This window comes from Mustela nivalis (genome assembly GCF_964662115.1).
Source record: "Mustela nivalis genome assembly, chromosome: 16".
Classification (NCBI taxonomy): Eukaryota; Metazoa; Chordata; class Mammalia; order Carnivora; family Mustelidae; genus Mustela; species Mustela nivalis.
This window is the reverse complement of record NC_139035.1, coordinates 18,868,500-18,891,673: the sequence shown is the minus strand read 5'-3', so window position 1 is coordinate 18,891,673 and position 23,174 is coordinate 18,868,500. Positions and strand designations below refer to the sequence as shown.

At 49.0% G+C, this 23,174-nt stretch overlaps 2 protein-coding genes across 4 annotated transcripts in view; one reads left to right on the top strand and one right to left on the bottom strand.

Moving 5' to 3' along the window:
* NMNAT2 (nicotinamide nucleotide adenylyltransferase 2) overlaps positions 1-12,908 on the top strand; it is a 153,336-nt gene extending 140,428 nt beyond the window's left edge. For both annotated transcript variants that reach the window (XM_082702938.1, XM_082702939.1), the window contains exons 9-12: positions 5,445-5,546; positions 5,694-5,761; positions 8,438-8,775; positions 9,314-12,908. In XM_082702938.1, the coding sequence (XP_082559064.1) occupies positions 5,445-5,546; positions 5,694-5,761; positions 8,438-8,540 (273 nt within the window). In that variant the 3' untranslated portion in view covers positions 8,541-8,775; positions 9,314-12,908. The remainder of the gene's footprint in view (positions 1-5,444; positions 5,547-5,693; positions 5,762-8,437; positions 8,776-9,313) is intronic.
* A 2,773-nt stretch (positions 12,909-15,681) lies between these two features.
* LAMC2 (laminin subunit gamma 2) overlaps positions 15,682-23,174 on the bottom strand; it is a 63,927-nt gene continuing 56,434 nt past the window's right edge. For both annotated transcript variants that reach the window (XM_082702880.1, XM_082702881.1), the window contains 4 exons: positions 22,008-22,207; positions 20,160-20,318; positions 19,968-20,067; positions 15,682-17,425 (listed from right to left, as the gene is read on the bottom strand). In XM_082702880.1, coding sequence (XP_082559006.1) covers positions 17,172-17,425; positions 19,968-20,067; positions 20,160-20,318; positions 22,008-22,207 — 713 coding nt within the window. In that variant the 3' untranslated portion in view covers positions 15,682-17,171. The remainder of the gene's footprint in view (positions 17,426-19,967; positions 20,068-20,159; positions 20,319-22,007; positions 22,208-23,174) is intronic.

The window sequence follows — 23,174 nt, the reverse complement described above, 5'->3', positions numbered from 1 at the left end:
TTTATTTATTCAACAGACAGAGAGCACAAGTAGGCAGAGAGGCAGGCAGAGAGAGGAAGGGAAGCAGGCTCCCTGCCAAGGAGAGAGCCCGATGTGGGGCTCGATCCCAGGACCCTGGGATCATGACCCGAGCTGAAGGCAGAGGCTTTAACCCACTGAGCCAGCCAGATGCCCCCCGCATGCATTCTTATTTACACTTTGGTTTATGGTCTCTCCCTCCTGGCAGGTAAGCGCTACGAGTACACTAGGTTTGCCCGTCATATCTGGCAGCACCAGGACAGTGCCCCATTTGCCATACACATGACATGAGAGTTTGTGGGATGAAAGAGTATCTCCTCCTTGGCTGGAGGAGCTTAGCCCATCAGAGAGTGGCCCAGACTTTCACCAGTTACTTGTAAGGCATTAGCCACAACAAGGTATTAGCTACTTAATAGTAACCTGCCCTTCTCCTTCACAGCAGCAGACACACTTGAAGTAATTGATCATTTGTTTAATGCCTCCTCCTGGGTAGTGATTGATCCAAGACAGGAAGCGCTTCTGTCTTGCTCAACCCTCTGTCCCTGGTGCCCAGGAAAGTACCTGGCTAAGAGCACAGGGCATCCCCAGCCCAGAGCATCCCGCAATTCCCACAGTGCAGTTCTTGAAATTCAGCCTCCTGGAAAGATGGTGGTAACTTCCCGTTCCTTCCCGATCTGCCGCTTGGGTCCTCATCAGTGTTCTCTCGTTCTCAAGGCCAAGTTGCTTCCTCCCTCAACATGTCTCATATCCTTCCTTCAGATTCCCCACATTTGGGGAAGCAGAGTCCACCCCCTCCCTCTTCCTCTTCCCATCCCCACCCCTGCCTCCCCCGGGGAGCTTTTGACCAGAGGATGAAAAGATACGATCAAAACATGGTGCTTGTGAGCAGGAAGCTGAAACAGGATGAATGTCACAGACCCCCACCCCAGGCATGACCGGCCAGAGCCCAACCGAGAGGGCCAGTGTTTGCTGGGTGGTGGCAGGGGCAGGGGTTGGGGAACTCTACTCTGATCGCGCTAATTGTGGCAGAGCAGTATGGTTCATATTGGTCAGCATCAGGAAAAGGACTTGCCAAGCGGAACAGCTCTGCTACCTTGGCTACTCACCCACCTCCCCAGCCCTGAGGCAGGACCTGCGGAGAACTCTTCATGAACACGCGGGAGAGGAGGACCCCTCATACCAGAATAACAGCTCCATTCCAGGGGTCCGGGCGCACACTCCTGCAGACGCTATGGGCAGGGAGAGCCTGAGTAACCCTCTGTTTCCCGGAGTCACATGTCCACCCCAATGCCCTACTCCCTGGGGTCACATGTCCACCCCAATGCCCTACCCCCACTCCCCAGGGCACAGGGTGACATCCTTGCCCTTGCTTTTGCTGGAATCCTCCAAGGGGCTTGTCTTACGAGTATCTCATTTTGACCTCATCCCAAACCAAGCCAGAGCATTAGCAGCTTAGGCAACTGCCCATGTGATTGAAAGCAACAATTCCCCAGAGGCTGGTGCCCAGCAGAAGGATTAGGGAGCTTTGTAAAGAGAGAAGCTCCAGCCCGTCCTAGACATGTCGGATCAAAATCCCTCGGGGGGACGTCTGGGGGCTCTCCTTTTGTGGCTGGTTTTAGAGCTGCCCCAGATGCTTCCACTCACCAATCAGATCAAATCTGGGAACCTGCCAAAGGAAGCTTCCCCCTTACTCGTCATGGGACCTGAGAGTCTATCTTTTGAGTAACGTCTTTGGGTCTCCCAGAGCTCCCATGAGGTCCTGTGGGCTCGTCGCCAGGTCCTGAGACAGGGAGAGTGTGTCAGCCAATGCCTCGACAACAGCTGCCAGACGAGACTCGAGACTCGGAAGAAATCTCCTTTGTTAACAGCACCGATTAAGCACGTATGAGCCACCAGGTCCTTGTCCCCTGGGGACAGAGCGGTGAACAAAACACACAAAGCTCCCTGCCTTCATGGAGGTTACCTTTATAGTAGAGAGAGAAAGAGACAAAAGTCAGGCTGGACAAAGAAAATATGTACGGTATTGGACAGACATGAATGCTAAGGAGGAGCGCAAAACCCAGGGAGGGGCAGGGGCTGTGCAGGTGCGAGTCTTGAGTGCATCTGCGTGCCGGCCCCTCAACTTGAAATAGCCTGGTCTCACTGAGAAGGTGACATTTAAGTGAAGACTTTTGAACCAGGAGTACCACAATCTATTTTAATATTATCGGTCTGGCTGTTGGGAATAGACTGAAAAGGGCAAGAGAAAAACAAGGAGAGCAGGGCGATCTAAGTGAGAGGTGATGGGCATGGATTCATCTTCTGTTGCTGCAGATCGGTGGCTTAAGGTCTCACAGAGGGGCGCCTGGATGGCTCGTTCGATTAAGGTTCTGACTCTCGGTTTCAGCTCAGGCCATGATCTCAAGGATGTAAGATCCAGCCCTGAGTCTGGCTCTGCTCAGCGTGGAATCTGCTTACCCCAGGGGTCCAAGGACTGAGGGTGGGGGTGGGGGGGACTCCAATAGCACAAGGTTAGGGACATGAGAAAGAAGCAGCACAAGGACAGCAAAAATTGCACGTGCTGAGATAGGAGGAAACCAGGAGACACTGGTCCCTGGGGGCCAGGAGAAGGCAGGACATGGGGTTTTGGGGGGAGTGGGAAGGACAGCTAAGTCCCTGCGTGAGACGGATACCTGTGGGACCAAGGGCACACCTTACCAATCTAGCACATGGCATCTCTCCCCACCCCCAGACACACACACACACAACCCAAATACCTTCTAGCATGGAAATCAAGCCCAGTGTCCTAGGATCTAGGCAAAGGAGCAGAAAAGATCTGCTGTCCCCAACCCAAACTCCCGCAGACGTGCAGCTCGGATGCGGTTAAGCTCTATGTCTTGTCCTATAGACCCTGTCCCCCTCGCTCCATCTGCGATTCCCAGGGGGCAAGTCTGTCACCTGTTGCTGGAAAAAGAAAACACCTTAGGTAGGCAACAAGGTCTCCCTCTGCTTGCCACCCACTGAGCCCCCTGGAACTGTTATTGATTGAACGATCAGATCATTCGTTCCTGCGTGGGAAGCACCAGCCGCACCCGTGTCACCCATTGGGTGACTTCCCCGGGGAGGCCGGACTCCAGTCTGAACCATTGTTCGCATGCTTTCAACGAGAAGGCTCCCTTTAACTAGCCCCCGTGTTTCATTCATCGCTTGCGGAACATCTGCCCAGTTCTCGGAATCAAACCAAAGGCAGACCCTGCATGAGGCCACGTGCACCAGGCATCTTGAGTCTTCTGGCGAGACAGGCAGCTGAGGAATGTTCGCGTCTACCAGCTTGGATTCCCTCCCCTCGTCTCCTCCCTCCCCCCTCACTGCCCCCTCTCCTCTCCCTTTTCCTTTCTGTTTCTGCACCCACCACTCCCCCTGGAGTTTTAAGCAGCACTTAGACCCCGGGTCCTCAAGCTGGTTGCATACTGGATTCTCCTGGGAAGTGAAAAAACAAAAAACAAAACTATTGCTGCTTGGGTCCCACTCGCAGAGATTCTCATGTCACTGTTCTTGGGTGTGGGCTGGGCTTCGAGAGTGTTGAAAGCTCCTCAGGGGATTCTAATGCTCCGCCAGGTTTGGGAACCAAGTGCCTTGGTGACCTTCTGAGCCGTGGGGCCCAGCGCAATACTCTCAAGCTGTGGAGGGAGGAGCTGGGTCTACCTCCAGCGCCTGGCCCTGCCTCTCCCTGACATTCCTGGTTTCCAGGACAAATGCTTGGCGCCGGTTTGCCCCAGCCGAGCACGGCCAACAGCTGCAGCTTGCCCTATAATGCTGTGTCCCTAACAAATGACACGATCCGGTGGGGACTCTGATACTCTCTACGTAGCTTCTAACTTCTCTCCGCAGCTTCCCTCCTAGGGCACCTTCCACCAGCTTTCTGTGTTGGCAACGTCAGCGCTCCCGCTGCCGCTCTAGCCCGGGTTGTAAGCAGTGGCAGAAGTAGGGGAAAGGTGGCTGGAAACACCCATGGGCATGTGTACACGTGCCTGAGCACACACAGATGTATGCGAACACAATCAATGAATGAGACTGAGAAGTGGGATTCTGCTCGTATCGAAATTGTCTGATACAGACGAAGGGGCCCCAGTGCTCGCTAATGTCTGTTTTCGTGGCCCTTATTAGAGGAGAGACCTCGGTCCCTTGCCACTGGAGCAGGTCTTGCACAATGAGCTTCCCGCTTAGAAGTAACCTGTCTCCCCCTCCCTTCTCTCCCCATCTGGGATCCTTAATTGGCAAGATCTAAACAGCAATATGCCTGGGCGAGACCCAAGTCTATTAAATGCCATAACTTTCAGGCTTTTTGAAAATAAAAATTGGCACGAGTTTCCAGAAAGCAACTTGGTAATAAGCCTTAAGACTTTGAAATCCGTTCAGTGTATATCGTTTCATCTAATTATTTTACTTCTTATCCTAAGGAAATAGTCCAAGATGTGGCAAAAGATTTATACATAAAGATCTTCAACAAAGTGTTATGTATACTTGCAAAAAATCAGAAGTAACTGTACACATTCTGTAAGATTGGTTTAATATATCATGTATATCACAGTACAATGAAATAATCAGACCATGACAAAAATGCTAAATAAGTGCTAATAAAAAAATGCTAAATAAAAAAATACAGAGAAAATGGTTACTTTTTCAGTGTAACCCACTTGTAGTTATATACACTTATTTGTATAGAAGGGAAACCGTGGACAGAAGGCACCACGTTAAGAGTAGTTTATCTGGATTGTACGATCGTGATTGATTCTTTCCCCCCTGAATTTCCCAAGCTTGTACTCTGTGTATAACCAGAAAAAAATTTTTTTTTTTCTTTATGGAAAGTTTTCATTTCTCATTAGCGCAGCAAGCATGGGCAGAGGCTGATCTCAGAAGTGACCCCATAGTCCTCTTCCAGTCACTGCCTGTGGGCACACGGGTGTTCCAGGCCCTTCCGTGCTCTTTGTCACGCTTGAGTCCCCAGCAGCTCTGACGTGGCTGAGGCGGAGAGCATCCAGCCCTCCTTAGCGTCCGGCCGGGCGCTGGGGTACACCTGCTGGGCCGCGGGACCCATGTCGCCTGGGAGAGGGTCCGCCACGTGAGGACCGTGTGTCGTTCCTGTTCTCCTTCGGCACAGTGGACCCAGCCGGAGCCTCAGGAATTGGCGATCTCTCCCAGAGAGATCACGCGGGAGCACATTTGTTCTTCCGTCCAGAGGTATTTGTGAACCGTCTTCTGTGGTGGCAGGCGAAGTCCCCACTCGTTCCAGTGACACGGTGACAGGTTGTTACCCGAAAGAGCTGACTGGTAGGGCTGAGAAGGCAAGCTTAGGACCAGAGCGTGGCCTTCCACAGGGCAGACCAGTCCACCTGCTAAGGAGCTGGAGGCGTGGTCTCACCCAAGGTTGCTCTCTGTGTTCGCAGATGGAGGTGATCGTCGGGGACTTCGGGATCGTGGTGGTGCCCCGGGACGCAGCGGACACAGACCGAATCATGAATCACTCCTCAATACTCCGCAAATACAAAGTGAGTTCTCCATCTCCTAGCTCTGTGGCCTGCTCCTTCCCCGAGGGGCCTGCTGCGGGGGAGGGGGAGGGGGGCAGGAGGAGGAAGGGCACCTGAGGACTTTAAGGGGGAGGGGTGGGCAACCCGCTTCCTCTGCTCTGTCCCCAGAACAACATTATGGTGGTGAAGGATGACATCAACCATCCCATGTCTGTCGTCAGCTCAACCAAGAGCAGGTACGTTTGACGCCCAGCCAGAGAGGTCCTGGTCAAATGGGCCCACAAGCGTTAATTCAACTTTCCTCGGCTCAAGCAGACCCTTATGTCTGCTGACCCTGCTGCCTGTTATTCAGCCTTCTTTGGGGATCTCGCGTATTTGTCCCCAATCATTTACTTTTTTTTTTTAAGAGTGGGGGGGTGGTTAGAGGAAGAGAGAGAGAATCTTCCCCCCCCCCCCCAGGTTTTATTTATTTGTTTGTCAGAGAGAGAGCCCAAGCGGGGGGAGCAGCAGGCAGAGGGAGAAGCAGGCTCCCTGCTGAGCAAGGAGCCCGATGTGGGACTCTACCCCAGCACCTGGGCTCATGACTTGAGTCGAAGGCAGATGCTTAACTGAGCCCACCAGGCGCCCCAGGAGAGAGAGAATCTGAAGCAGGCTCCACACCCGCACAGAGCCTGACATGGGGCTTGATCTCACAACCCTGAGATTGGGCTCTGAGCCAAAATCAAGAGTCCGACATTCAGCTGAGCCACCCAGACACCCCTCGGTCATTTTCTTTTAAGGGTGGGGGGGGGTTGTTAGCTGGTTTTAGCTGGTTCGTGCGAGGAAGAGGATGTTTTTAGTTTGAGACTCTTCAGTTCGAGGTGTTTATGAAATAGTGTATTAATGAGCATATAGGCTAAGCTGTCCTAACAAAAAAGAGCCCAAATAGTCATGATTTCAATAAAAGATGTGTTTATTTCCCGCTTACTGAAGTCAGAAGAGATTGAATCTCTGACCTCTTCCATGTGAAGCTTCTATCTGTGGGTACACAGCTGCTGCTGGGGCCGCTGGAAAGGGCAGGAGCTTTGTCCTTAAAAAGGTGGCTCGGGGTTGCACACATCAGTTCCCCCTGTGCCCCCGGGCTCAGCCCCAGTCGCGCGGCCACACCTTGCTTCAAGGGAGGCCAGCTAACGGACTTGATGTGCCCAGCTTACACTCGGGAGGTTCTATTACTGAACAGAAGCACAGAGAATGGATGCTGAGGGCCAGGTGACAGCTCCGCCACCAACTCCAAGTGGAGACGTCCGGGGGAACGGGGAGATCTATGAACATGGAGGTCTGGGAGTGGAAATGGATGGAAAGCCTTGAGCACGGAAGTGTAAACTACATTAAGAGTATGGCTGACCTCCCAGGGAGAGTCCCTGTGAAGAGAAGCATTTAGAAGGCTCAGAAGCCATCAGACCAGCAGCGGCGCTGGCCCGAGAACCAAGGCGAGAGAGGGGGCGAAGATGGAGAGCCTTGTCGTCTCTGTCGCGGATTTCCGAGAAATGAGGTGGGCCCAGCATTTTTAAAGGTCTGCTGGACTTCCTCCCTGGAAGGTGATTCCGTAGACAACTCAAAGAGGAGCATCAAACTGTGAGGCAAAAGCTGAAGCCCAACTGACAAGGCCACCGAGGGGAGAGGGGACGGATTTGGTTCCAAACATGGCTGCGTGATACAATTACCCCACAAACTTACACAAACACACAAATTCCTGTGTCCCCTGCAGTCCCACTGAATCAGAATCTGTGGTGGATGAGCCAAGGGGTCGGCTTTCTGGGGGAGTCTTTTTTTTTTTTTTTTTTTAAGATTTATTTATTTATTTGACAGACAGAGATCACAGGTAGGCAGAGAGGCAGGCAGAGAGAGAGGGGGAAGCAGGCTCCCCGCTGAGCAGAGAGCCCAATGTGGGGCTCCATCCCAGGATCCCAGGATCATGACCTGAGCCAAAGGCAGAGGCTTTAACCCACTGAGCCACCCAGATGCCCCTCTGGGGGATTCTGATCAAGTTGGGATTGGCACTTGGAAACCAAGAATACAGGCCACTTTCTCCAGAAGTCTCCCTGTGAACCATGCAGGGAGGCACGTAGGGACCTGGCTTGCTTGGAAGATCAAGACAGACCAAAGAGGCCATGAGCCAGCCTCTGAGGGGGTCTCACAGGGCAGGGCTCACTGCCTTCCAGAATCTGTATTTCTGGAGGAGTATGGGCAGTTTTTACAAATAGCTCCTTGGGGCCTGACATTCCCAAGACCATCATATGAGCAGAGAATGGGAAGCAGCCAGGCCAAGGCTGGCGCACGCAACTGTGAAGAATCCAAGTGCCTCACTGGAACCTTTCGTACCCGGCAGTGCCTTCCTTCTTCCTCCCTCCCTCAGAGGAGATCACTTCTGTCAGGGCTCCCAGGAGGGAAAAGTGGTCCATCAGGAGATTCTTGTCGTGAGACCATGATGCGGAGAAACACGAAGGAATAAGATAACAGTCAACACATTCAAATACCTGCTGTGTGCTTGGGCTGTTCTAAAGGCTTTGCATGACTCCTTTAAGCCTTTTATTTTTATTTTTTAAATCCTTTTAATAACTGAAGGAGGTGGGCCCAAATATTTGCCTCATTTTTAGAGAGGAAAAAACTGAAGAACAGATGGGCTTAAGTAACTTGCCTAAGGTCCCTCTGCTGGGAAATGGCAGAGCCAGGGTGATAGGGAGTCCCCAGGGCGGGGAGGAATTCTGGGGCAGGCGAGCTTTGTCCCAAGAGGGAAGCCATTCATGGAGCCTAAGCAAAGGCAGAGACTGGGGTGTCGGGCAAACCCCATCCCTGGGAGAGTGGGCAGGCGGGCACGTCCTTCCGCCTTGGTCAGGGAAGGCGTCCTCTGACTCCTGTGTCTTCTCGCCCAGGCTGGCCCTGCAGCACGGGGACGGCCACGTGGTGGACTACCTGTCCCAGCCGGTCATCGACTACATTCTCAAGAGCCAGCTGTACATCAACACCTCGGGCTAGCAGCCCCCGCGCTCCGCTCCGCTCTCCCCTCGTCCTCCGGCAACACACCGGCCGCTCCACCTCTGTCAGTCCCCCCGTTCTTCTCCTGCCTCTCTGTTTCTCCATCTCCTCCTCTTGACTGTTCCCCCCACTTGCTGGCGCAACCGTCCAGAGTGTGGGGACCTGCAGAGAACCACCGCACACCCTACTCAGCAGTCATCTTCGGACAGACTCTCCTCTCGTCTCCGGGTTGGGGGTGGGTGAGGGAATGGGGTGGGAGCGGGGGGAAGTGCAGTCGCCGGAGACGTGCTGGCGTCTGTCCCCCAGCATGCTCTAGAGCGCGGCTCCGGGCCCGTCCTCCCAGCATGCTCTAGAGCGCGGCTCCGGGCCCGTCCTCCCAGCATGCTCTGGGGAGGCGGCTCCGGGCCCGTCCTCCCAGCATGCTCTAGAGCGCGGCTCCGGGCCCGTCCTCCCAGCATGCTCTGGGGAGGCGGCTCCGGGCCCGTCCTCCCAGCATGCTCTAGAGCGCGGCTCCGGGCCCGTCCTCCCAGCATGCTCTGGGGAGGCGGCTCCAGGCCCGTCCTCCCAGCATGCTCTGGGGAGGCGGCTCTGGCTCTCGCCTTCCCAGCATGCCCTTTACCACGAAGGGCTATTTTGTTCTTTCTTTTCTTTCTTTTCCTTTCTTCTCTTGTTTTTTGTTTTGTTTTGTTTTGTTTTGTTTTGTTGTTCTTGTTGTTGTTCACTCCTCATAGAATTTGGATGAAATCCGTGTCCGTGGTTCTTTATGTTTGTAGTCTTGATGCCTTCCTGCGGTGGTAACGTCCCTTTGGGCGGGACACCATAGCCAGCCTCCGCGTGAGAGCCGCACCCGGTGAAGAAGGCCAACCACCTCCACCTTCCCGGCACCCCCACTTGCCCCCCCCCCCCCCCAGCAGCTGCCCACTAGGCTCAGGACCGAGGCTTTCAGTTTCCAAAACCTGGAAGGCAGGTCTGGGAATAGTAGGGTTTCTCAGAAGAATTTGTGTCCATTTCCTTAGTTTCAGAAGACCATTGTCCGATGCTCAGCCCCTGTGATCACACAGAGCCAGTCCATCCCTATATCCAGGTGGCATCTGTGCGCTTCCTCCTTCGGGCTGTGACTGATGGCAGAGTGGGTTCCCTGCCAGCCCAGCGTTCCCAAGAATCCTTCACGTCACCACTAAGCCCTTGGAGGTCCTACCTGGCCACGTTCCTGCTTCTGAGAAGAATCACCTATTCAAGGCCAAATCCTACTAATGCAGGCATTTCAGAAATAAAATATGCTAGGAATTCACTCAACCCTAGAGATCTTTGCTAATTGGAATTATTTTTTGCCTGTTTGGCTGGAAACATTTTCTGTCATGATGCAAGTCCAGGATGACCAAGGAGAGAGAGGCCTGTTGCCCTGAAAGGAATTGATGGTTCTCACCTTCTCTTCCTGCAGTGACCCAGGTGGTGCCCAAGATCAGTTTCTTCTTGAGACGCAGTACTTCGGCCTTGTTTCTGGAGCTGGTCGTATCTCCTGCAGAGCCCAGAACCACAGTCACTGCCTGAGGAAATCTGTCTGACAGGGGAGTGGGTTCACAGAGCAGAGATCATGGGGGAGAGGGCATTAAGAGCCACTAGATGGTTTCATCCTTTTTCTAACTTCTTACCTTCCTCTGCTGCTCCTGCAAAACGTTCTGACAGACTGTTCTAGTTGTTCAGGTCTCGCTCATGCCCTGTTTTGAGAGCCAAAAGGAAATTATCCTCTTATGCTCTTTCTCATCTAGTCCCTGGCTCTTGGGTTTTTGGTTGTCTTCATGGAATGAAGCAACAGGATGCTTTAATCAAAATCTAGTATCAGTTATGGCCCCGGAGGGGTGAGCTGAGACCTGACATCAGGGACACCATTCTTCAGTACCCATTTCACGTCTGTGACAGTCTTCATAGCCTCCAGGGAAAGGAACTGGATGCAACAGAACAACATGTTCAGGTAGCATCCAGGAAGGTATTATTCCTTTTGGATTTTGGAAATAATCTCCAGGGGAGGAAATGAAGAACCTATTCTTGGGTCTCAGTGTTTGGTTAAGGACCATGGAAGCTAAATGAAAAAAAAAAGAAAACTTTCAGAGATTAGTTGATTCAACATTCTCCTTTAAAAGATGAGGGAGCAGAGCTCTTCTGGATTAAATGGCTGGTCCAAGTTTATACAGCAAGTGTAGAGCCTGGCAAAACGGTATTGTTTCCCTGACCCTTAGGACTTTGTACCACATGATCTCTGTCCCCCCAATTCCCCATGATACTGACCAGGTAATGAGTGGTTTCTATTCTTTTCAGCCTTTACCAGGCATCTTTCTCTTAAATCATGTCTCACCCAGGTGCTCCTCTATATCGCATAGCGTATGCCAGTCTTGAGGGACGAGGGACGAGGGGTGTGATGGGGAGGAAGGTTATAGCTCAGAAATCAAGAGATCTCAGCAGTTTAGAGGAAATCCCAAAATAGTGACCTTCAGAATCCAAGAAAGGATGCTCTATGGAAGCTAGGAAAGACCTCAAATGCTCAAGATGACACTGAAGAGAGAGAAAGAGACAGAAGAGCCTTTGGGCAAAACAGCCCTAAGCCAAGAAAAGAAAACATTTTCAAGGATGTGAAGTTTATCTATGGTTTAATTTGTTATGAGGATCTACATGAGCAGAACAGAGAAAACAAACATCTTTTGTCTGTTTGATGCACCCCATTATTCTTATGGGCTCTGTGCTCAGGCCCCCTTTAGTCCACAGCCCATGAGAGGGAACCTGTGGGACTGGCTGTGCGTGGCTGGTGTGGGGTAGGATGGTGCACAGGAAGGAAAAGAACAGGGGCAGTAGATGATGTCTGGAATGAAAGGGGGCAGATCTGATCTTGGTGGATCACAGGGCTTGTATTAAAATAGCTTTCCTTAAATCCAAGAAAAAGTGAATTTTCTTTTGGGTAGAATTATCCATTCCCCAAACTGTGCCATTCATCATTTGCTAGGGGGAGGTCAGAGGCCCCCTCAGTCCAGGGCAGGACACTGTGCCTGTGATCTTGCAAAGGCTAGCACCAGAAAGATTCAGAGTCTGAAGTAGGGCCCCAGGTGACATGAGGATGCCCTCTAGCCCTGATTTCCCCTTTGGGGTCCCCCTTCTTCCTCCAAAGGCCAACTCAAGGCTGGAATGGCTCTGAGAAAGGCATGGGCTGCAATGATCTTGTGAAGAGGGGTCAGGAGCCTCATTTCCTGCCTACCAGTGAAAAACATCTCTCCTGCTCTGCAGAAAGTGTCTGATATGGGTAAAAACAGGCAGGAGGGAAACCCTTTGTGCCAGTGACTCTCCTCGAGGAGTGGCTCTCTGGGGAGCTCTGTGCTGCTACCTGGTACCTCATTCGCCACCCCCTCCCCCAGGCAGTCTCTGGGTCCTTCTTGCTTTCATTTTCCTTGAATGTACATAGGAACAGGGGAGGAAAGTCTCTTATTGAAGTGCCTGAAACCCAGAACTAGAGCTTCTAGAGTCGCTCTTCTTCCCACCTCCGCGTGGAGAACCCTCCCCAGCATTCTCTGGTCTCGTGCTTCAGCTTCTCAGAAAGAATAGAAGAACTCGCTGTTCTAATTAAGTAGAAAGTGAGACTCAGTCATCAAACTGCAGCAAAAGGCAGAGAATTTTAGGAAGACATGACTGTATTTTAACAACCCAATCTCCTCTCCCAAACTGACATAAACACACTTTGGGAGACTAAGAGAGAGAAGCATGTTATTTTATTCCATTCATCAAAAGAGTGACGCAAAACTAAATCCATAGACTACGAAAAGCTCAGGATCTCTCCCAAGGCTACCACAGGAAGGCCGACAGATGAGATGGGGGAGGATAGAAACAGGGACTGATTTTGTAGCTCCTGCAATTAGGACACCCGAGGAATAGCACTGTGGTAAAGGAGCACACGCTTTCGGTCAGATTCATCCAGTCTACACCTTCCTAGAGCTGCTGGGTGAATGCAATTCTTCATGGCCTTTCTTGGTTGTGTCAGTTTGGGGTGTCCTATTCGCCTGTTCCAGGTACTTAGGAATGAGCTACTCTCTTTTTCTTCAATCTTGCCCAGGTCCAAAATTCAGTTTGATCCAAACGGTCTCATGGATTAGCATGGGGAGGGGGAAGCTTTTTTTTTTTTTTTTTAATCACTTTTGGTCACTGAATCTGCCATTTTAAGAGTAAGATTTGCTTTATGAAAATCACTCCACTCATAAAAACTACACTGAAGTTGCAACACCATTTCATAGTGAAATATTATGAGTAAAATTTTGTTGCTAGGATAGTCATGGACAAAAGTTTTATCAGCAAAATGTTTGAATTACATTAATAAATAAGACAATGCTACTAGTCTTGTGTCTTTGTCCAGAATCTTCTCTGCGAGTTGCAGAATTAGTCACCTTTTTTGTCATAGTCTTACTTGACGGGAGCCAACAGTTGCAAAAAGGTTCTTAGAGCAGATTTTCTGCCTAGCTTATCTGATGCCACATGTGTGATATAAAAGCATATACAGCCACGCCCAAGGGTTGTAGGCAGGGAAGAATAATTAGCAAACTTGTGAACCGCACCTGAGTTTTCAATGAAAAAAAAAAAAAAAAGAGTCTTAGAACCTACCTAATCTTCGGTTTCTTATTGATTCGCTTTGGCTCCCTAATGAAATTAGTTCTTTATGAAACAAAAATGTACTTGCAAAAACTAAACTTGTATAACTCACTTTTGGTATAAAAAAGCCTAAATAAGAAAAATCATTAAACTCACCGTTTTGACAGTGTAAACAAGCAAAAAAAAAAAAAAAAAAGAATAATTGTTAATTTCTCAGTTCTGCTCTATTAGTTCTTATCTCGTTTGTAGTTGTGACATGCATTGTGTGCTGCTATAGATCCAAATGGTGATTGTTGTTAGCCAATATCAGTTACGATTCAGAAGGTAAAATAGCAATTCCCCTGTAGACCCCTCATTTAGGGCTTAGTCACTTGATTGTCAGATTAGTTGTGCTTTAAAAAAAAATCATTTTGGTTCTTACTATGTATTTTGTTGTTATTGTTTAAGATTGGAATTAGTTAGCTTCGTGTGTGTCCATCTGGGTTTGGTGGCCCACCGTAATGATGCTTGATATGCCTTGTAAATTGATTACTTGTGTTTATGTTTGCTATACTGGCCACAAACCTAAACACTTTTTTCCTCTGTCCTGAGAGTATGTAATGTTGAAAATTTGTTTAAAATTGGGCATAAACACTGGTTTAGTGCTAACTTACATTAACTTATAAAATATATGTACTAACTATGAATTAATATTCATGTACATACACATTTCTTCTCTTATGACCCATAAAAGTAAGCTTCAGATCTTGGAGTTTCTTAGGAAGCTCCATGTAGCCCATAAAGGAAGCAGAAAAAAAAAAAAATCTAACCTCTACTTTCCAGGTGGCAAAATTGAACCACAGGAAGAATCCACAATGCTCCCATGACCCTGCAAAAATATTGAAAGAAGACATAATAAATATATCCCGGTCCTTGAGCCTCATTCCAAACATTGGACATTACTGAGTATCGTCTTCCCCTTTCCTCTGGCCTCCCAAGACTACTGACAAGAAACCACATCCTGGGATAAGATCAGAAATACATCTGCTAAGAAGCCATAGCCTATGCGCAGTTTCATCTCTTACCTTCCCCCCAAACAGAAATCCCTATGAGTCAAAGTAGATGATGATAGGCATAATGACTTACCAGCACAATTAATCAGAAAGCTCTCAGGGGAGAAGTACAGAGAGTTTTCACTACCAATTAGAAATATGGATGAGAACCAGGGAGGACAGCTCCCTTAACTTGACAGGGTCAGGACAAGACCAGCAACAGAGGCCAAGTCCTGGGTGGGTTTTCAGCCACACACCCTTTCTCTCTTCTAAGGGATAATTTGTAAGGTCCTCAGAAATGAGGGAATCATGTCTATACCAAGGGAGTCACATGAGTCACTTTCCAATTCCCATCTCTTTTCAGAAATCATCTCCCATTTGTCAGAGAAGATGGTCTATTACCTCCTTAACAATTTATCTCATTGAGGAATCCCTTTATGATCACATGGTATTAACTAATGGAATCCCACACCAACTTCCCTAGAACATGTACTGCTTAATCTCATACTTGGCAGAGACAAACGCCAATCACTAGTTACGCATTCTAATGCATTCTCCCTTTCAAAGTGTAAGACTGCCCCTGAGACATGGCTTCTTACCAAGGGGCTATATCTCCCAGACCCCTTGCAAGTCGGATGTGGTCATAAAACTGGGTTCTGGATCATGGAACGTGAGAGAAAGTGACGCGCATCTCCTCCCAGGCCTGGCCCCTGAAAATCTTCCAGGTGTCTCCCACTTCTGTGTCTTCTTCCCTTCCCACTCATTGGAATGGAAATGTTTCCCAGGGCAACCTTAGAAGTCACACGTTGTAAATGGAAGCATTCTGGAATGTGGAGGGTCATCCTACCGACCTTCTCCCCATTCATCACAAGAGCAAGAAAAATGTCTACTGTGTTTGAGTGATGTACATTTTTAGGTCTATGTAACAGCGGTTAATCTAACCTAATTAATAAATACACATTTCCTGGGCGCTAGTCGTTAATTACGGTGAGAGATTTATAGGATATATGATTTAGTATGCCAAGACAGGATTATAAATTCACTTCTACAGAAGGTAAAGCAAAGGGATCAGACCTCTCAGAATGTGTGGGGTTAACGCGGACAGGAATGGAATCTTTTCCCCAGCCACTTGGCTAGATGGCCAATTCAGGATCTTAATTTATTAGATTTTTATTTATTTAAAAACATGACAATGTACCACAAACTACTGATTTCAACTTAATTTCATAGCCAAAGAAAAAAAGACAAAAATATTAATTAAAACCCCACCCTGTTCAGGTTATTACAGAAATAAATCCTTCTTCATGCTTAGGAGACAGCACTAATTAACTCTCATAAAGGCTTTAATGGTTGGAAAGGGCAAAACAAGATGTTCAAAAAAATGTGAACTCTAGGTAGGACTCATTGCTGTTTCTGTGGCATTTTAGTTTCCAATGCTTTGGTACCTCCACCTTAAAGTTTGACAAATGAGAAACTGACCACAGGCATCTAAGAATTATTCTTTATTCAAAAACAAATCCACAAAAAGCCAAGGAAGTACAAAGGCGAGTCTGCACCAACATCTTCCAACCCGGGATGGAATCATTTCTGGTTTTTCCAGCAATTCCCATTGGTATTGTCATGACTCAACAGTCTGTTGCAATCAGGTGTGGAAAGGGGAGGAGGGACAGCTGGAATGAGAAGTGTGCACAACCCAGAGCCATCCCGGCTTTGCCAAATCCCAACTGCCCCCATGGGAGTGTCTTGCAACATATGTTCTGTTGAGAAATGAGGTTGCAAACCAGGGGGTTATTGCAATAAAAATCACTTCTATTGAACAAGAGTTGTACGTTTAAATTTATTTTTTTAGTGTTCGTCTTCATTACTAGGCAATCAACTCTGTGAGGGTAGAGACTACGTCACCACTGTACCCCAGCCTGACACACAGAAGGTACTCAATAAATACATGTTGCAAGGATGGATGGATGGATGGATGGATGGATGGAAGGAAGGAAGGAAGGAAGGATGGATGGAGGAGGATGGAGTCTACCCAGCTCCAGCGTGAATAGCAACATTCTCTGCTATAGGGAGAGAGAGTGAGAAAATAAAACACATAGACACAATTTTTAGTGTTTGAAAAGTGGGATTGAATTAGGACTAGTAACTCTTCTATATAATTGTACTTCTTTCAATGCCCAAGTTGAATTTCTCTATCACTTTGAAACCCAAAAGTAAGTACCTTCCCAGTGTTTGTTTAGCTGGTCAGAAATGCTTTAATAAAAATGTAGTCTCTAACGAGTCATGGCATCATCAGAGAAAGGATGTCACTTCCAGGTCCCAGAAGAACTCAAAGGTGGCAGGACGCAAGCAGGCACCATTGGTCCAATTGGACCAGACTTATAGACTCTCCCTCCATCACTAGTCACTTCTTCCAGCTTGAAAGTGGAACACATGTTGACACACTGGGTGGTAAGTGGGAGGAACTCCAGTCAACAAGAAGCTTGCACTGGACACTATAAGTCAACATTATTTTACTGGCCACAGTGTGACTGGGCTTCACTCTCTGCTCAGACATTAAGAATTGTATGGGTGGGCAAAGTTAAAAAAAATTTCCTCTGGTCACATTACCTGAAGAATAAGCCGACTAGAGCCCAGCAGCACCTGTCCGTACTCCAGGACTAAGTCCGAGACTCTCTTGAGGCAAACACCTGGCCGTGTGGCTTGTCCTTCCATCCAGTCCACCCTTCAGGGTCCAGGCCCTTGGCCAGTCTCATACCCATTGCTATCTGCCCACTGCCCAGCATCAGGAAACAAGCAGTATCACACTGGTGAAAGAAGACGTTGATCTGGCCAAGCTCTCGGGGATGGGGTCGGGTTCAGTGGACCTGAACATGCCCATTCAACATGCTCAAATGTCTCTCCATCCCACCCTAGCCACAGGAGGTGGCTCTTGAGTTCTGTATCCCAAAAGCCTCCGTGAGCAGTCTCTACAGCAGATTCACTGTTGCTCGAGAGCCTGCGTGTTGTAGCAGCCTGGAGGAAGGTTGTCTCTGATGTTCTCCAGGTTCTTCACGTCAGCAAGAATCCCGTCTATGCTCATCTCCAGCACATGAAGGCGGCCCTGCTGCCGACGGGCTCTCTCTTCCAGCTCTGCCATCAACGGCCTCAGCTGGCTATTGATCTGAGCCTTGGCCCGGAAGAGCTTCTGCTCCAGTAAGGTCAGCTTCTCTTCATCCACACTGCCAGGCTGACCTATTTGAGGGCACGAGAAAGGAGATAACATAGAAGGGCTGTGGTTAGATCTCCTAGAACACGCGTGGGCCCTCTAGACCCTTAAGTGGTGGGCCCGGAGAAAACCATATGTCATGCTTTTCTAGGGGCATCTGCCTAGCTCAGGTGGTGAAGCATGTGACTGTTGATCTCAGGGTTGTGAGTTCAAGCCCCAAAGGTGGTGTGGAGTTTACTTAAAATAAAAAACTTCAATCTAAAATAAAATAAAATAAAAAAAAAAAGACTTATTTTGCATCGGGAATAATATAGAAAATATTCTGAGAGTGCTAGCCTAGTCACAAGTTACGAACAACCCAGTTCAAGCCTCTGAGCTCTATAGTTAAGAAACAGGAAGCTTGGATTTCTCCTTTCACATCGGTACCCACTGTTCATGCTCTGAAAGGATGAAGGCTGAAGGTCACAGGAGACTGAACACCGTCCAAGGTGTCTGCCCAGTACAGCTCACCCTGAGATCAAGACCAACTCCCAACTATGTTTACCGAACTACCCTTAGGAAATATCTTGCTATTTTCCATTAGAAGACCTTTAGAGACTGGTTGGGCTTTTGGGTTTCTAGAGGCCAAGGTATGCTTTGCTACTTGGAGGATAGATTCCAGCTGTTTGGAAATGATACGAGACTTCATTCTGGCCTGAGTCCGTGGGAATCCAGCTAGATGCTCGTTTATTTCCCATATGAAATGCAGTCGTATTTGTACAGGTATGTTTTACCCACACACAATCTAAAACTAACGTCAGCATGAAGGGCCCCTGGCCAGACCTGTATGATGTGAATAGGGCCTGTGTGACCTTTGGTCAATTCAAACTCAAGGTCAGGTTGCCTCCACATCTGAGCTGCAGTGATCACACTGGCCCGCCTGGCTTTATGGAGCCTGGGGTGACGCCATGGTGACGGGCTCAGGACTCCGGGGAGCAAACAGGAGGAACAGCAGCATAACAAAAAGGGAGATCCACAGCCCTGGTCCTTCTCCAAGGAGCAGGGCGGAACCAGCAGGCGGCGGTCTGTGCCATGCCGAGAAAGTTAAGGAAGTTTGGGAACACAACAACCATGTCCACGGAGGGGCAGCCCAAGCTGCTCACAGAAAGGGCAGGAGCACTGGCCACGAAGGATCTCACTTCGAATCCCACCTCCACAGTTTACTATGTGATCCCTGGGACATGATCAACCTCTCTGAGCCTCAGTGGACAGCTCCGTGAGATAAAATAATAATAGTAAAATAAATAAATAAAACCCATCTCAAAAGACCCTTCAAAGGTGTAAGTGATATCACACCAGAGAACACCTGGCAGAGCCCCGGATGCCTGGTAAATGTTTCACAATTCCCACCAACCACTCCCCACACTCGCAGCTTCTCTTGAAAGGCCCTATTGGTTTCATTACTTTTTTCAGAACCGAAACAACGCTGCTAAAATCTCCACTGGGGAGTAGGGTTTTTTTTTTTTGGTTGTTGTTTTTTTTAACCCTTAGAGGGTCTTTACTCTTTGGGGCTTATTGGACCACAAAGCAGAGTCATCAGTTTAACAAAACAGTGCTATCTCCCGAGGTGAGTGAGGACGGTACTCCACAGAAAAGTCAGATTTTGAAGTCCTTCAGCTGGCGGTGCCTGGGGGGCTCAGTTGTTTAGCGCCTGCCTTCAGCTCTGCCTTCTGGATGGGTAAAACTGATGGCAGACCCTCATCCAGCCTGTTAATCCTCATCACGTCCCCCCCCCCCCGCCAGGGGAGGGGTTCTGTAAAACTGAATTCTGGCTGCCCTGTGCCATCAAATCTATTTTGTCTGAAAATTTTGCAGTATCTCAGGTACCTACAACCTTTACATTTCTTCTGGGCTCCTAACCAGGCAGGTCAAGTTCCCACAACTGGTTGTAACAAGGTATAACTGCTGGCTGGGGATAAACAGCAGAACCAACAAGTGACTCTGGACTTCACAGGCTGTGGGAGAATCTGCCCCCACCCCCACCCCCCACCCCCACCCCCACCGCCTCAGGGCTCAGGCTCTGTCACCCGCCTCCTCTTCCCCCTTTCACCCCACTCCTGCCCTCCACTTCGTGGCCTTTCTGCAGACTACAGCGATGATGTTACTTCTCTGCCCACAACCGCCCACGAGCTTCCCAGGAACAAGGTCAGAACCCTTAGCAGGCCTGTCAGACTGTCCCGTCTTCTCTTGAGCTGTGAAGGTTGAATACTTCCTCCACAGTCTGCTGTGGGATGGGCGAGACATGGTCAACCTCTTTGCGCTTCAAGGCCCCTTCCCTAAATGCACCCAGATCTCTGAGCTACAGACCTTCACCTCCAAGGGCAATAGGTACTCAGTGACCCATCTTTACATGGTAAAATCGAGTCCAGAAAATGTGAAGTTGTGTGCCTGAAGCATCTGGGCCCAGAAATAAAGCAAATTTCTGATACCCCTGTGGGTACCCTATGGCTTCTGCTCAGCAGGGCTAGGTCTATCATCTTCCGGGGCAGCCCTGGAGCACAGCCGGAAGCTGAGGGATAGCCCACATACTTATCAAGTGTAGGATGCTGTCCAGTGAGTTGAGGGTGTCTTGGATCGTAGCTCCAGCATTCTTGGCTCTGTTGTCAACTCTTTGGGCTTCTGTAATTACCTAAAGAAAAAGAAATACAAGGCAGTCTTGAAAGGGTGTCTCTCATGTTGGCAGGTTTAAAAGAATCTCCCGTGAGAACTATGGGAACTGACCATCTGCACTGCGTCCGTATCCAGGTCAAACTCTTGCTCCTTCCTCGCCAGCTCTCCGTCCACATCCCTCACCTCGCCCTTCAGAGTGGCCAGTCCCTTCTCCATGGCCAAGGCTCCATCTGCTGTCACATTGGCTTCCAAGTTCAGACTTCCTATCTCCTGGGAAAAGAAAGGGAGCCAGGGACGGGAGGAGAGCGAGGGTGAGGCACAAAAACATCCCAGGGACAAAGAGAGGAAAAAATAAACAGCTGTAGCCAGACCCCGATGCAGTAATTTAGACGAACAAGAGTCAGACTCAGAGACACACCCGTGCCCAAGCTCTGCTTCCAACGAATTAAGTGGGGGTATGTCTGTGGGGACTAGGAGCGTCAGCAGTGAGACGCTGATTTCCTCTCAGGTCAACGCTTATCAAAAAGTGAATGCCATAAAAACAATTTGGGAAAACCCAGAGGGTGAGAAGGTCACATCACTTCCTGTCGTAGTTCTTTGCTGCCACAGTCTTTTGGAGCAACTTTTCTAGGATCCTTGAGAGACAGCTGAGTTCAAGGTGCAGAGAAGGAATGGGCTACAGCTGTGACTTTTCTTTTAATTAGGACAAAGTTTATCAATACCTTTACACCCATAAGCTGTTACGAAACATCAAATTGCAGGTGTCTCTGTGCCAGAAGCTATATAAAGAGAGCCACATGAAATTGGTCTCTACTCTCAAGGGACTTAAAATTAGAAATCATTCTTGCAAATTACTACATGGTCCAAGAGTGAGGTCAAATAGTCCAGATACAAAGAGTTCCCTCCGGGCTTTCCAGAGTTGCATAAGCATTTTAGAAGTCATGCCTAAATGAGAGTTACGAAGCTCTCTCCTAGCCGAGAAGCACAGCCTGTATTGTAGCATTTCACGTGGGGGTTGCAGGATATCTAGTCTACCTCCCCTCATTACACGGGGTGTTCCTTGAAGAGAAGGCCTGGGTCTTTCTCAGCTTCATATTCCCAGCACCAAGCACAGTGCTGGCACGTAGTGGAAGGGGAAAAAAATGAACACGCCACACTTAGACATAGAAAATAGACATAAGGAAACCAGGACTCCAGAATTTTATAATCTGGACTCCAACACTGATGATTATTGTTATGGGGTTGAATGGTGTCCTCAAAAGGATATGCTGATGTCCTACACCCCAGGACCTCAGAACATGACCTGATTAGGAAGTAAGGTTGTTGCAGCTTCAATTACTTAAGATAAGGTTATACTGGAGCCCAGGGAGCCCCTAATTCAAAATGACCAGTGTTGTCACAAGAGGGGTCAGAGATACCCAGGGAGAAAACCCCCCTGTGATGACAGAGGCAGAGATTGGAGTGACATTGCTGTAAACCGAGGAGCACTAAGGAGTGACCGTCACCAGCAGAAGCTAGGAAGAGGCAGGCAAGGTTTCTATCCAAGAGCCTCCAAGGGGCTGTGGCTCTGCTGACATCTTGGTTTCTGACTTTTAGCCCCCAGAGCTGCGAGAGAACAAACTTCTCTTGTTTCCAGCCATCTCCTCTGTGGTCCCTTGTTACAGGTGCTCTAGGAAACTCATGCAAGAGTTGATACAAAAAAACCAATCTTGGATGGTTCCTCTCCTGGTATTGTCCAAAAAGGGAGCTGAAAATGAAGGCCCTAGCTCTCAGTCCATGACAGCCTCGTGAATCAACCCACAAAAGGGGCACGTAAGTGGTTCTGGTGTGGCCATGGACTGGGGACTCCTCGGGACTCTGAGATCTAGGCGTCAAAATGACCCCGAAGCTCTCTCCTTTCCCATATGACCCTTGCGTTTGTGGATGCTCGTGCCAACCTGTATTTCAATTTCTCTTTACCTGCTCTATCTTGTCAGTGATCTCCAGCGCCTCCCTGGCTGCGCTCTTTGCCCTCTGGGCGTCCGCGGCAGCACCGCCCAGAGCCGTCTCTGCTTGCTTGGTCTTGTCACTGGCATCTTCGACCTTCTGGCTGATGTAGGGGAGTCTCTTCATGGCCTCTTCTGCTTCTGCTTTTCTGTCTTCGACCTGCAGGTCAAACTCTGAAATGAAGACAAGAAAAAGTTGCCATGAAGATGCAAAGTGACTTACGAAACTTACGAATGAAATTGAATGGGGGCTTTTTAAGAAAAATCCCAGGAAGAGAGTTATTACTGCTTGGGGGCAAGAGTGTGAGAAGATTTGACTGTTACTGCCATATATATATATATATATATATATATATATATATAATTTATTTGTTGGAGAGAGAGAGAGAGAGAGTGTGAGCTAGAGCACAAGCAAGGGATGCTGCAGAGGCAGAGGGAGAAGCAGCCAACCCACTGAGCAGACAGCCTGATGCAGGAGATAGGAGATGCAGGACTCGATCCCAGCACCCGGGGATCATGACCTGAGCTGAAGGCAGACACTTAGTTGACTAAGCCACCTAGCAGAAAGCATCTTAAAGAAGGCACTGAAAGGGCCATGATTAGGTTGTTGCTTAGAGAAACTGACAATCAGCCTGCCCTGGGTCTCCACCTAAGACCCCAAAGTAGATCAGAAATAGGTAAACTCTTTGAAGCCCAAAGTTTCAAGCCAGAGCCTTGAACCCGAAGCTGCCAGTGATGGAAGCTGGAGGTTGAACAGAATGGATAGTAGGGAGGACCTTCCTGTAAGAAATCCCAAGACTTTAGAAATGCTTCTTTTTTGTTCTTGAGTGAAGAAACCTAAATTGTAACCAAATCTCTGCAAGGCACAGACCCACATTGCCTGGGATGCAGGTGCTGTTGAGAGTTCCGCTATCTTCACCACACAGAAACCACATTGACTCTACGTTGGAACCAACCAGGCCACCAGAGAAAAAGAAAACTGTCTGTAGTAGGATGCTGGATCTGTGAAGGACTTTAGAGATCCTTTAACTCAACCTTCTTTCTTTAAAGAAGAAGACATTAGGGTCTGGAAAGCCTGGGACTGGCCTAAGGTCACACAGTGCGCTCAGAGCCGTCATGCGGCCCAGCCAAGTTCCATCAG